The 14,383-nt window shown below is 40.5% G+C and overlaps 1 protein-coding gene across 1 annotated transcript in view; it reads left to right on the forward strand.

Annotated features, from left to right (window-relative positions):
* LOC105521922 overlaps positions 1 to 14,383 on the forward strand; it is a 127,844-nt gene that overhangs the window by 97,413 nt on the left and 16,048 nt on the right. The window contains 3 exon segments of the mRNA XM_011956279.1: positions 2,020 to 2,164; positions 4,997 to 5,095; positions 8,648 to 8,752. Coding sequence (XP_011811669.1) covers positions 2,020 to 2,164; positions 4,997 to 5,095; positions 8,648 to 8,752 — 349 coding nt within the window.

A 14,383-nucleotide genomic window follows, 5' to 3' on the forward strand; every position in this document is an offset into this window, starting at 1 on the left:
TATGACCATTAGATTTGTTTATAATCCCCTCTTCCTCCAAAATGGTTCTTGATCAAAGCATGAATACATTAAGACCCTCCCCCCAAAATTGCAAAAGACAAAAGTTAAGCACTAAAAAATAAAGGGATAACAATGGGAGAGAAAAAAATTTTATCCAAAATTTCTAGTGAAGAAAATAACAGCAAGTAAATGCAAAAAATACCTCTGAGTTCCTAGAAACCAAAAATTATGGTAAGTATTGGCTTTAATATTGTTGTAGCTGGTCTAGTAGGGGCAAAGTTTTCCAAGTCTTGATACCTGGGAATTGGTCAGAGGAACATAGGTAGAAAGGGTGCTTAGTAATATTGAAAACAAACCCAATATGGTATACTGATCAAGGACCTAGACTCTGAAACCAGAGGTTTGAGTTCAAATCTAGTTGTTACCACTTACTAGTTGTATGAGCTTGAGCAAAGGCATTTAACCATGTGAAGATTCTATTCCCTTATCTACAAAATGAGGGTCTCAAAGTACCAGCCTCATCTTGTTTATTTTGTGGCTTTAATCAGATAATGCCCATCATTCACTTAATATAATGCTGGACACATAGTAAGCACTCAGTAAGTGTAATTATTAAAGGAGGAAAAAGAAGTGCTTCAGGGGAGGGTGAGATTATAACATTAAAGCATAGTTTTATGCAAGCTTTTCTTAGGGTAGATTTAAGTATTAATATCCAGGAATACCATTTTCTTTTAATCTAGTTAAGTACAATGAAAAAGCTAGAAACTCCTGAGCAATGTGAGAGATACCACTGATTGCTTATCCAAAAATGATCTCTACTTCTTTTTAGGCTTGAGTAAAAGCCACATGGGCCACTCCATGCTCTTTCTGTTTCTGGTATTTGGGGCAGACCAGGATGGCATCCTACAAGATAATGGAGTCTCAACATGGAAGGAGGTTGGATCCCTGAATTGCTGCATGGAAGAGAGCTGCCTACCACCCTGGACATCTACTTTGGATTACTACAGGAGTAAGAAATAAAATTACATTGTGTTTGGGCCATTATGCATTGGTCGGCTCTATTCAATACAGCAGTTTAGCATGTACTAAGGAATACAATTGATTTATTAAATGCAACATGTGGATATTTTGCCCTCTTGGAGTCCCATATCTACTGGAGAATAATAGTACATATGAACATATACAACAATATAAATATAAATGTGTTCTCTTAGTCTCTCTAGTAAAGTTATTTGTCCCTAGAAACTCATTTTTGTTTTTTAAAAAAATATAAAAAATGAGTGCTTGAAAGGCCTGCTAGGGCCAGAGGTTGGCTTTCCGGGTCTTTTGGTTCTGTGGCCCTGCCATGCTGTGAGACAAGAAGAGTATTATGTTTCCTTCCAAGGGCCCAAAAGTAGAAAAAAGCAAACTAAATGGGTGAAGGACAGCTACTGAACAATGGGATCCCTTCCTTACTCACAAAATCTGCAGTGCTCACTGATGCTTTTGTTTGTATAGTGCATCCATAAGGAAAATTATTTCTAGAGGGCATCCATAAATAACCTTTGAGGCCTGCACTCATTGAGGCATGGAGAAAAGGGGAGGCATTTCAGATACCTTCATGATTAGAGTTCTTCCAGAAAATTTGCAAGGAATGAGCTTGCAAGGTACAAAAAAGGAAATGTTTTTCCTAGCCAAGTCGGAGAAAGCTTCAAAGAGGAACTGACTCGTCTGGAAAGATAAGTCAGAATCCACCAGTCTAGAAAAGGAGCAAGGGCATTCTGATCAAAGAATAATAAATGGATTTTAGCCTTGTTAGGCCATGGCCTTCACGCATTTCCTGATTAGTGGGGCTTGGTGCCTGACCCCGTCACATCACCATAGCAAATGCAGTTAGAATCACCCTTATCACAGCCGCTTGTATTTCTGCCGGGTTACCTAAGGACAGGGACATAAAATTCACTCCGATAAGGGCTTGTGTGCATCCCAGCAATCTTGTCAATTATCCCTGGGCTGATTTGCATGCCTGCTCCTTCTCAGCTCCGACACTGGCTGGCAAAGAGGCCACTTCCTTTTATCGGTGTCTATTGTGCTGTCAGGCTTGGTTTACAACACAATAAGCTTACAGACACTTACAATTAATGAGCTTCTCATGAGTGTTCACAAACACATTAAAAATGAGCAGGTAGCAAATTATCTATGGGTCCCAATAATCTGCACTTACATAAATATCCAGTTTTTAGTAGACTGGAATTGTCTAAAAGTCCCTCATCATTTGTCAGGTGGGATGTCAGTTTAATGGGCCCCTGAGCATGTTTATGGGTCACCCTATCCCACTAAACTGTCTAAATTATCTCCCTGCTCCCTGTGCTTCTAGAAACCCACTCACGCCTGAAAAGGTGGCTTCAGAATATAACCTTAGCCAAAGTTGAAATCTGGGTATTTGAACTCCTGGTTCTTGGGGAATAATCCACTATGAAATTCTGCAAAAAGTTCTTTTTTTTTTTTTCCAACATACATATCCACAAGAGAGCTGCAAATATGGACAATAAAGAAGAAAGCAATTATGGATTTGGTTGGAGTCTGCCTGCCACTTGCTAGCTGTGTAATTTTGAGGCAAGTTACTTAATGTTTCTGGGCCTCAGTTTCTTTATCTGCAAATGGGGATAAAAATAACAGATTTGACATAAGGATTAAATGAAACTGAGAGTATAAGTAATAGCAAAGTGACACAGCGTTCTGCACCAATGGTTGTGTTTTTACATTAGCTCAATTTATCCTCACCACAATCTTAGAGGAAAGCACTATTGTGTAACCCCATTTTGCAAATGAGAAAACTAAGTCCCTGAGAGGTTAAAGCTTTTATTTAAAGCCATATAGCTGGTCAGTGATGGACCTGGGATTCAAACACAGATGCTCTGACTCCAAAGAGTGTAAGGAAGCTAGAGAAACTAACACAATTTGTGTTCTGAATTTAAGAAAATACAAATGTGTTAGAGTGTATTAGTCTGTTCTCACACTGCTAATAAAGACATACCTGGGACTGGATAATTTATACAAGAATGAAGTTTAATGGACTCACAGTTCCACCTGACTGGGGAGGCCTCACAATCGTGGAAGAAGGTAAAGAAAGAGCAAAGGGACATTGTATTAGTCTGTTTTCACACTGCTGATAAAGACACACCTGAGACCGGGAAGAAAAAGAGGTTTTAATAGACTCACAGTTCTACGTGGCCAGGGAGGCCTCACAATCATGGCAGAGGGCAAGGAGGAGCAAGTCATGTCTTACATGGATGACAGCCGGCAAACAGAGAGATAACTTGTGAAGGGAAACTCCCATTTTTAAAACCATTAGATCTTGTGAGGATTTTTTACTATTATGAGAACAGCACAGGAAAGACTCACACTCATGGGTCTTTGATTCAATTATCTCCCATGAATCCCTTCCATAACATGTGGGAATTATGGGGGCTACAAGATGAGATTTGGATGGGGACACAGAGACAAACCATATCAGATGTCTTACATGTCTTACACGGCAGCAGGCAAAAAGAGCTTATGCAAGGGAACTCCTTCTATAAAACCATCAGATTTCATGAGACTTATTCACTACCATGAGAACAGTATGGGGGGAACCGCCCCCATGATTCAGTTGTCTCTACCTGGTCTTTCCCTTGACATGTGGGGATTATTACAATTCCTGGTGAGATATGGTTGGGCACACAACCAAACCATATCACAGAGAGATAAGACCATTTGAACTCTTGGATAGGACTATCACTAAGGTAGCCATGTTATTGATTTTTATGTTGCATAACAAATTACCAAAAATTTAATGGCTTAAAACAGCACCTATTTATTATTTTATACTGTCCATGGGTCAGGAGAGCAGACATAGCTCAACTGGGCCCTCAGGGTCTTGCAAGGCTGCAATCAAGGTGTCCACTGGGCTGCATTATTTCTGGAGTTCAGGGTCCTCTTTCTGCTCACAAAATGGCTGGCAGAATTCAGTTCCTTGCTTCTGGAAGACTAAGGCCCTCAGCTCTAGAGCCTGCCTACAGTTCCGGAGGCCCTTTCCATAGACAGTTCACATCTTGACAGCTTGCACATTAACAGGCCCTCAGGATAATCTCTCTCCCTTTAGTCTGCTAAGACAGTTTTACATATAAGGTAACATAATCCAGGGAGTGACTATCCTGTCACCTTTATCATATTCTGTGAGTCAGAAGCAAGTCACAGGTTCTGTCTGCATTTAAGAGGATATGACTACAAAAGGACATGGCTCACGGGTCAGCACAGCATGTGTCTGCCATACCATACAACCTGGTGATCAACTGGGACACTTTGGAGAGTGGAAAGATGCTATTCATAATAATTCTGAGACAACAGACATAAACCGGGACCGTCCCAAGAAACCAGGGCATATGATCATCCTAGCTACAAACAACATGGGCAGTTTACTATGAGACTAGTGGAGGCAAAGTGTGATTCTGACCAGGTGGATCTGACAATACAGTTGACCATTGGTCAACATGGGTTTCAGCTGTGCGGATCCACTTATATGCAGGTTTTTTTTTAGACCAGACTCAAATAGAAAATACAGTATCTCGGGATGTGAAACCTGCACATAGCATATAGGGAGGGCTGACTTTTTGTATATATGGGTTGTGCAATTTTAGTGTGGGGGGTGGTCCTGGAACCAATCTCCAAGTATATTGAAGGACAACTGCACTTTATTGAGCAAATTATTATTTTTTAATCAGGTTATGAAGGATGGATTTAACTTCTACAAGCAGAAATGGGATGAGAGCAGAGTATCCAGGCAGAGAGAGAAGTCTAGGCAGAGACATAGCAGTGAGCAGGAACAGGTCAGGTTCTCTGAATGAGGGAAGCCAGGCAGAGGACTGCAAAATGTGTATAAAGGTCTTCATTCCCAGAAAGTGGGCATAGAGGTTTACCTTGCTCTGTGCTCTTGGGCTGAAGTTTTCTGGGGAGGGGGCATCTCTGTAACCCTTAGTACCCCTTAGATCTTCTAGAAGACCTGCAGAAGAAAGGAGAGAGGCCTTCAGATTTCTGCATCCCAGGAGGGTTTCTGCTGGACACATACACCTATCAGGTACCCCTCATTTCATTATTCCTATAAAGAAAATCCTAGAGGAAGGAGCAAAAAGAGATCAGTTAAATCCATAAATTTGATTAATGATTTGTTAGAATTGAGATTAAATAACCACATCAGCCCACAGATCAGCTCTGCAACTGTCTTATTCAGAGTTGCAATGAGTGTGCATAATTCATTCTGTGATCGTTCCTTGAGAGCACTCTACCATGGAACACTATGTGCCTAGCTAACCTCTCTCCCTGCTTCTGGGGTGGTCTTGTTAATTTTCCATCCATCCATCTCCTTCTCTGACTTAGTGACTACTTTGACCTCACATCACTTCATCCCTCACATAGGCAAATAGGAGTGATCCTTGAGATGGCCACAAATGGGCCCTAATATGGTTTGGATGTTTGCCCCAAAACATCCAAATCTCATGTTGAAATGTAGTCCCCAGGGTTGGAGGTGGGGTCTAATGGGAGGTGTTTGAGTTATGGGGGGCAGATCATTCATGAAAGGCTTGGTGCCTGCCCCACGTTCATGAGGAAGTTCTCACTCTATTAGTTCATGTGAGAACTGGTTGTTTAAAGAGCCTGACATCTCTCTATTGCTCCCTTTCTTGCCAGTTAACATAACTGCTCTCCTACCTTTCTGCCATGAATGTAAGCTTTTTGAAGCCCTCACCAGAGGCAGATGCTGGCGCCATGCTTTTGTACAGTCCATAGAACCATGAGCCAAATAACCTCTTTGCTTTATAAATTAGTCAGCCTTAAGTATTCCTTTATAGCAACACAGATGGACTAATATATACCCTCTGCTGCCACTAGTCCACTGGTTAGGTGACACTTGCTAGCATCATATGGAACCACTTCTGGGAAAGGGTCAAGGAAGATACCCTGGAGGATGAGTCATTTGGTTCAGATGGGTTCTGTTGCCAGCTCAGGCTCCAGCTGAGAAAGGTGAGATGGAGACACTGAGTCATAGCCATGCCAAGCTCTGATGGCTCCTCAACTTCCTACTCAGGAGAAGAGGATGAGTCTGTATTGTGTGCTCTTGGGAAGTAGGAGGCAGGTCCACTTGATTGGAGCAAGGAAAGGAAAGAGGGAGCCAGGCAAATCCAAAGATCTGGAGCACATCTTTTCCTCTCCATTACAAAGCAAAAGATAAAATTTCCCTGATATTCATTCATTCCTTTATTCAACAGCTATTTATTGATCTTCACTTATGTGCCAGGCACTGGACTTGGTACTGCAAGCTTAGTGTTAACCAAAACAAAATTTCTACCTTCACAGATCTGACAGTCTTGGGTAAATGTTGAGAGTGGAGCGGTAACAAGGAAGAAAACAAGTAAGTAAAAAATAGAATAAAGGAAATGGGGCGGTGGAAGGGCATACTTGATTAAACACAGGGAAAGGAAGTTAGCTCTAAGCAAGTGACATTTTATTTGAGAAGTGAAGGATGAGAAGGGGCCAGTAATACCCAAAGCATCTCAGACAGAGGAAAGAATGTATACAAATGTCCTGAAGTGGGAAAGAGAAGTTGGAAAACCCCTGTGTGGTTGAAGTTTCTGAGTGAGCAAGGGGCTGGCTCAGAGTGAGACAGAATTGTGATCAGAACTAGTTCGCAACAGACATGTAGGCCAAAAGAAGTTGGATTTTCTTCTAAGTCCAATGGGAACCTCTTGGAGAGTTCTGAAAGTATCACACTGGTCTATTTTGAGGCAGTCAGGTCTGAGTCTTGGAGACGTTCAAGGATATTTCTAGAAGTGAATTGGAGAAGAGTCATCATCATAGGGTACTTAAGGCCATGAGGTTAAAATCAGAATACTGGGCTGCCTTCTTGCCATTAGAGTTTGTGTTATCTCACAAGCATAGAAAATGCAGCTGAATTTCTAGTTATTCAAAGTTTTGTAACAAAATCTTCTGCCTGAGGAGAGGAGAGATCAGCTATAGAACTGGAGAATGTAAACATTTCCTCCAGAAATCAGTATGCTTCTGTGCTGTGTCCAGCAACGTGGTATGATGCAGGAACCAGAGGCCAGATGATGGGAGTATTTGCATGCTGAAAGCTATCTTGAATTTAAAAGAAACATGGAGAGCTGGTATCACTGGAGCCCAGTTATGGCTTCATGGAGATTTTTTTTGCTCATAATTCTATTACAGTACATATTTGAAAATTTTCAGAATAAAAAGTTAAGTACAGGGACAAAGAAGAGAACTTTCAAGTTAAACATGTATTAAATATAATCCCTCACAAAAGCAGAGATTTATTTAGTACCCACCATGTGCCAAGTACTGTGCCTAGTACTTTACTCAGAGCAAGTCTGGGAAGGAGGTATCATTATCCTCATTTTACAGATGAGAACACTGATACTAAAATAAATTAGTGGCAAAATCTGCCTAATTCTACTTCTGCATAGGATGCCGTAGGTATAGTCCATGAATACAGGCATATGTTGAAAAAAAGTATTCAAACCTTCATGGCAATGATAAAAACCAGATACAGAAGGGTGGTTCCCTCTGGGAAAAGTGGAATCAGACATGGATCAAAGAAGAGTACACAGGGACAGATACTGTACCCAAAGCAAAAGACTGGAAGCAAACATTACACGATGTAAAATCTGATAAAGCTGATGGTGGGAATACTGGTATTAGTTATAGTGTTTGCTATACATTTCAGAATGTTTGAAATATTCATAATAAAAAATAAAATTAAACAGATGAAATGTGCACAGACCTTGGAGACAAGTTATGGTTTTGATCACCAACATTAATTCTGCCCAGGAAATGTCAGTGGGTGAATCTCTACACATTGCAGCCACAACATGAACATTAAGAATACGAGGACTGAACTAACTTCATCATGTCTCTAGGAAGCTGGGCACTAGCTGATAAATTTATATCTAAACAAAAGGAAGTTTACAGCTCACAAATACAAGTCATGCTGAAATTATGGTCATGAGAAGCAGTGCCGGGCAGGGCCCAAAGGACTAGAGTGCAGGAAGGAGAAAAATATCCTCAGTTTGAAAGAGCCTGGTCTCTGGACCCACACAGTCCTGGAAGGTGAGCTCAAGAAGGAAGGTCTTCTGGGGATAAAAAATATATGTGTTAAATGCACCCTGCATAACAAGAACTCTGTTAGGTGCTCTGCACACATTATTCCATTTAATCTTCAAAACAACCTAGGAGATAGCTATAACTGTACCCATTTTAGAGATGAAAAAACCTGAAGCTCAGAAAGATTAAATGACCTGCACAAGATGCACAGTAGTAAGCTGAGGTATCCAGATTCCCATCCAGATCTGTCTGATTTTAATGCCACTGCTCCTTCCATTTCCATCAAGATGCCACTCTGCGAATTCCTTTCACCTGAGTCCCCTGTCGCCTGCTGAGATAGCCCCCCTCTCTCTACCTGCACCAGCTCGGCAGGAGCAAGATCAATTTCCCAAAAGACGAAGGATAAAGAAGGTAGTCAGGTGGCAGAAGAGAAGCCAAGAGGAAGTGGGAGTGGGGACCCCTTTTCAAAGGCAGCATGCTGGATGATTTACATCGTGCTCTCTGGTTCTGACAGTGTGGCCAGGAAGAGTATTCCCGGTTTTTACCAGGGAGACTAACAGAATGGCAAGACGAATACACCAATGGTCAGGTGCAATGGCCACAGGATTCTCCTGAGAAGGTAAGTGAGGATGATGAGGGTGATCCCACTGCTGGAGCAACTTCTATAGGCAGCAAGTACCCCTGGTTTTCAGGGCAATGTGTCAACTGGGCCCATAGAAGAAAATAGAAAATAGGAAAATATATCTAAAGGGGAGAAGGGCATAGGAAAGAGGTAACACAGTCCACGGTTGGGGATGGTACTGAGAACAGTTCCAGAGGTGACACCCGCCAAGAGAGGGATTTCTAGGTGCCTAGAGCAAGTGGCCTCCCCAGTAGGGAGTACCTGTGGAGATAGAAGGGACCTGCTTGCTTCATGCTTCCAATATGTTTAAGAATGACAACATTCACAATTGTTTTCCTTGAACAGCAGACTTTTTAATACAAAGGGACTATTACTTTTACCTTTTTCCCAGAAGGAATTTCCCAGTGGAAAAACAAAGACCAATGGTGTGGCAGACACTTAAGCATGTAAATTCACTCCAAAGAAAGAGTTAAAGTGCTTTCTAATATAAATTGGTTTTCGGTATTTCAGTGCCAATATAATTAGATTGTAACAAGCAAAGCCCTGTAACATAACACAGCGAAAATTTGAAAATTTGATTCTGCCTGGCAAACAACCAAGTCCCTGCGTGTGCGCAAACCTGACATTAATAAGCTACAAGAGATTACATGATTTAGAAAAGAAGCACTTGGTGTTACCAAATCAAATAATAGATCTCTAGGCTATAATTAGGAGAATTGGGACTCAACAATGAAGTCATAATACTGTAATTTAGCTGTGAGTAACAGAGCCACGGAGTCACATTAGGAGGTAGGATAGAGTCTCAGTGGTGTGCAGCTCCCAGTGGGGCGGTGGCTCCAGCACCCCGCACGCAACCACCTGTTGGCACCATGAAGTCACATGATGAACGCTGGCTCTCTGTGGCTGCATGGGACCCTAGTGCTTCAGACATACCACTTTAAAGATGAAGCTCCCCAGGGACAACTGAGGGGGCAGAGCTGCTGCCAGGGCCATGTGGGCAAATTGCTGCCCCAGAGTGCTTTGGGAGCTAACAAAAGACACATTAAAAACACAGAAACATAAACAAAGCAAAACAAACACTGTTAAAAAAAAAAATAGAAAGAGAGTGAGAGAGTCCAGCAGCATCATTTATAGTCCCTGAGCTGTAGGGGATTGTCAAGTTGGGCAAGTGCATTTTTCCTCTGAAATAGTTTCTATGTAGAATAGGCAGAGCTTTACTCCACCACCTCCCAGCAGAGTAACACAATCTGTGCTCTTAGGTCATAAAACCATACAATTTCACATGGAAAAGAAATCCTAGCAGGGCTTCTTAACCTGGAGTCCCCCAAGGGGGTCTGCGGATAGAACTAAATTTCAGTATAATTGGTTTTCGCTGTAATCCTGTGTATTTTATTTTATGCATTTTAAAACATTATTCGGGTAAGTGGGTCTGTAGCAGATGCTGGAAGTGCCCCCTTGCACAGCTCTCCAACCTTTCAATATGCCCCAGGTGGCTTCCAACTGTCGGTATCTGAATCTCTGAGTCTAAGGGCTCTCTACCTCACCAACTATGCAAGGAACCACTGCCTGGATGCCCACACATGGCAGGCTGGAGGTGCCAGGGTATTAACACCCTCAGGAGTAGGTGTATAATTACCCCAGCTCCCACACCCTTCAGGTAGAAAAATTCTGAGAAGTGGTTTTGCGCCTTTTCCAGAGTATCCTGCAGGATTAAGCTCCAGTTTCCCACTTTATTGGCTTTCTTTCCTTTTATACTTCTCTATAGGTATTTTCTGTAACTCACAAATACGTTACTTGCACTTAGAATCTGCTTCTGGGAAAATCCAAACAAAGATAGAGTTCACAGGTCAACAGACTGCCAAAAGGATTCATGGTAATTTAAAAAAAAAAAAATTCAGAAGCCTTACCAGGTATATCTCAGGTCCTCACCTTACTCTAATCACCATTTCATAGATTAAGAAACTGGGGCAGAGAGAGCTAAGTACCTTGTCCTACAAAAAGGAGTTAAAGCATGACATTTGCTTCTTTTTGGCTATTGTTGCTCTTATGATCATATCTTGCTTACTGATTCATTTTCCACATTAACTTTTGCAATCTGATTTCTCTTCTTTCCTTATTCTTTCCCAAATTCTCTCCATCAGCAGCCATGGGTCCAGCATTGCAGGCCCTTTGACTGGATGCTCTTTTTTTTTTTTTTTGTATTTTCAGTAGATATGGGGTTTCATCATGTTAACCAGGGTGGTCTTGATCTCCTGACCTTGTGATCTGCCCGCCTCGGCCTCCCAAAGTGCTGGGATTACAGGCGTGAGCCCCGGCGCCCGGCCTAGATGCTCTTTTCTGTTTTGCCCTGAATGCATTTGGCAGGGGCCTTGCTATGCATGACCCTATTCCTGTGGCAGCTGCTTCCAGGCCCGAGCCACAGCAAAGTGTAGGAGAAGAGTCTCTCCCACATTCAACACAAATACCATCTCCAAACATTTAGTTGCTCTTGGAGCCTGATGGCACCTTAGTATAAGCTTTCCCTCTTCCAGGATTCCACAATAGGATTTAGCACTGGGATGAAAAGTAGTGTGCTTATTTTATTTACATTTCTATCATTTCCCTATAAAGGACATTGTTCTAATTATGATTTTAAACAACTTATGGAAATATTACACTATAATAAAGAGAGCATATTCATATATCAGGTAGAAAAATATAAGGATACAATTATATTAGGGAGCCAGGAGTAAAGTTACACAGAAACAACATGTAGCCATTTTAATAATAATAATAACAGTAATAATTATGCTATTTACAATTATTTTATGTAATCTTCACCACTTCCTCAGGATATTGGTATTATTGTTTATAGATGAGGAAACTTCCTTGGGTGAGGAAAGTCCCAGAAAGTAGTTTAACATATTGACATTAATTCCTCAATTTTAAAAGTTAACTTCTTCTTTCTATACTCTCCCTTCTTGTAAGAAATTCCCCCCTCCCCTTCTTGCCTCCAAATGGGAGAATTAATCTTGGCTTGCTGTGAGGACAACAATCTGACTAAATTCTTTCTTGTCTCATTTTGAATGACTTGTCAGGTCTTTCTGTGACTGTATCCCAGTTAGTTAATACGAATCTCTAAGTTTTATAGGTTTTGACATAGAAAATAGAACAGAAAAATCTTTTCAGGTATTGTGGATAGGTTGTCTTCAGGCAAGGTGGCTTTTCAATAATTCCCCAAAGCTACATCCAAGATGGTCAGGATGTCCAGGCAGGAAGCAAGTGTCAGACAAAGAGACAAAGAAAGAAAACTTAGGTCAGGCTGAATTTATTTGTGGGCCCTAAAAGACAATTTCTTTGATACAATAGCCTTACCCTTTATTGTCTATTTCTCAGCACCACAACATGATAATTAAGAAAAAGAAGAAGAAACCTATCTATGTGATTTCCCTATTCTAAAACTTTTGTTGGATCACGATTATTGAGTATTAAGATTTAGCTGCCCTGAAGTTTTCAATATATATTTTAAGTAATCTAATTATACCTTCAAATAACAGTATACTTCTTTACAGTTATACATGAAGATACCTACCATGTAATAGATTATTCCCAATTCCTCCTTCCTTTTCTTTTATGCATTGCTGTCATCCATTTCACTTATCCATATGCTTATCCAATATATTGCTACTATTATTACTTTAAACAGTTATCAATTCAAAGTAAGAAAAACTAAGACTTTTTCTTACCTTCATTTACTCTTTCTCTGACATTCTTCCTTTCATTTTGTAGACCCAAGTTCTGACTTAAATAATTTTCTTTCTGTCTGAAAAACTTTTTATATTTCTTGTGAGGAAGATGCACTGCTGATGAATTCTCAGTTTTTCTTTATCAGAGAATCTCTTTGTTTCTCCTCCACTTTTGAAAGATAATTTTGCTGGGTATAGAATTCTAGGTTGCTATTTATTTTTTTAACACTGTAATTATTTAGCTCTACTCTCTTTCTACTTGCATGGTTTCTGATAAGAAGTCTGCTATAATTATCTTGTTCCTCCATGGGCAAGGTTCTCCCCAAGATCATCCCCCACCCAGGCTTCTTTCAAGAATTCCTTTTTTTTTTCCATTTTTTGTTTTTTTAGGGGTTTGACTACAATATGCCTAGGTATCGACCTTTGTATTCAATGAAACTCTTTGAGCTTTCTGAATCTGTGATTTGGTCTATCATTCATTTCTGAAAATTATCAGCCACTATTACTTCCAATATTTCTTCAGCTCCATTCTCTCTTTCTTCTTCTGGTATTCCAACTATACATATGTTATAGCTTTTCAAATTATCCTATAGCTCTTGGATGTTCTGTTGGGTTTTTACCCCCTTATTTTTATCTTTGCATTTCATTTTCAGAAGTTTCTATTGACCTATTTGAAAGTTCACTGATTATTTCCTTTCTCATGTCTACTGATAAGCTCATCAAAGGCATTCTTTATTTCTGTTACAGTGTTGTTGATTTCTAGCATTTCCTTTTGATTCTTTCTTAGAATTTCCATCTCCCTGTTTACATTACTTATCCATTCTTGTATGTTGTCTGCTTTCTCCATTAGGGCCTTTAACATATTAATCATAGTTATTTTAAATGCCATGTCTGATAATTACAACATCTGTGTCATATCTTAGTCTAGTTCTCTTGCCTGCTTTGTCTCTTCAGACTGTGTGTTTTTTCTTGACTTGTAGAATGCCTTATAATTTTTGTTTGTTGAAAGACTGACATGTGCTGAGTTGTAGAAACTAAAGTAAATAGGGCTTTACTGTGAGGATTTATGTTAAGCTGGCTAGCACTGGGGCTATGTTAATATTTCTGTAGCTGGTGCTAGAGATTTCAGATTCCTCTAGTGTCCTTGTTTTTGTTTTCTTTGTTGTCCTCGGGCTTTACTAAGTACTCTTCCTTGGACACAGTCAGTGACCTAATGGTTCTATTGGCTGTAATCCACTGTTATTATGCTGGAGTCCTATTGGTGTAGTGGTAAAGTTTGTTAGGATAGAAATATTCTATTACTTATTAAATCCTGGTATTTAGTAGGTGATCTTTTAGTCTGTGGGCTGTAACCTTCACAAGTGTTTCTCTATTGGTATGGCACTTTTCCTTCTTAGATGAGATGGGAAGGCTAGACAGGTCTGGGGTGAGAGGAATGAATGATCTTCCTCTGGGTAGAATAAGGCTCTGATGAAGTCTTTCTCCTCCCTCCCCACCGGAGGGTTGCACTCTGTTATGAAGAATGCTCTGGATATATTTCACAGTGGTTATTCTTCCCCTTCTTTTGCCAGAGTCATTAGAGGTAAAACCTGTAAGAATGTGGTGCTTCCTCAGACTGCAGCCCCCAGGAGTTTCTTGCTCCCATATTACAATGCCCACACTCAGCCTCAAACAATTAGTCAATGTTACCATTTTACTGTTCCTGCCAGTTTGTGGCTCCAGCAGCTTCTGTTCCAGATAAGTTGATCTCAGCTCTGTCTCCCTGGATCTACCTGTCTCCCCATATTTGGGGTATTGGTTTACCTTGTCATCTCACTTTGCAGATAGGTCAAGAAAAGTCATTGACTTTTAGTTTTCTCAGTTTTTTTCTTACGGAAAGGATGGAAGTGATGAATTCTAAACT

Source organism: Colobus angolensis, unplaced genomic scaffold, assembly GCF_000951035.1.
Source record: "Colobus angolensis palliatus isolate OR3802 unplaced genomic scaffold, Cang.pa_1.0 Scaffold412, whole genome shotgun sequence".
NCBI classification, from domain to species: Eukaryota; Metazoa; Chordata; class Mammalia; order Primates; family Cercopithecidae; genus Colobus; species Colobus angolensis.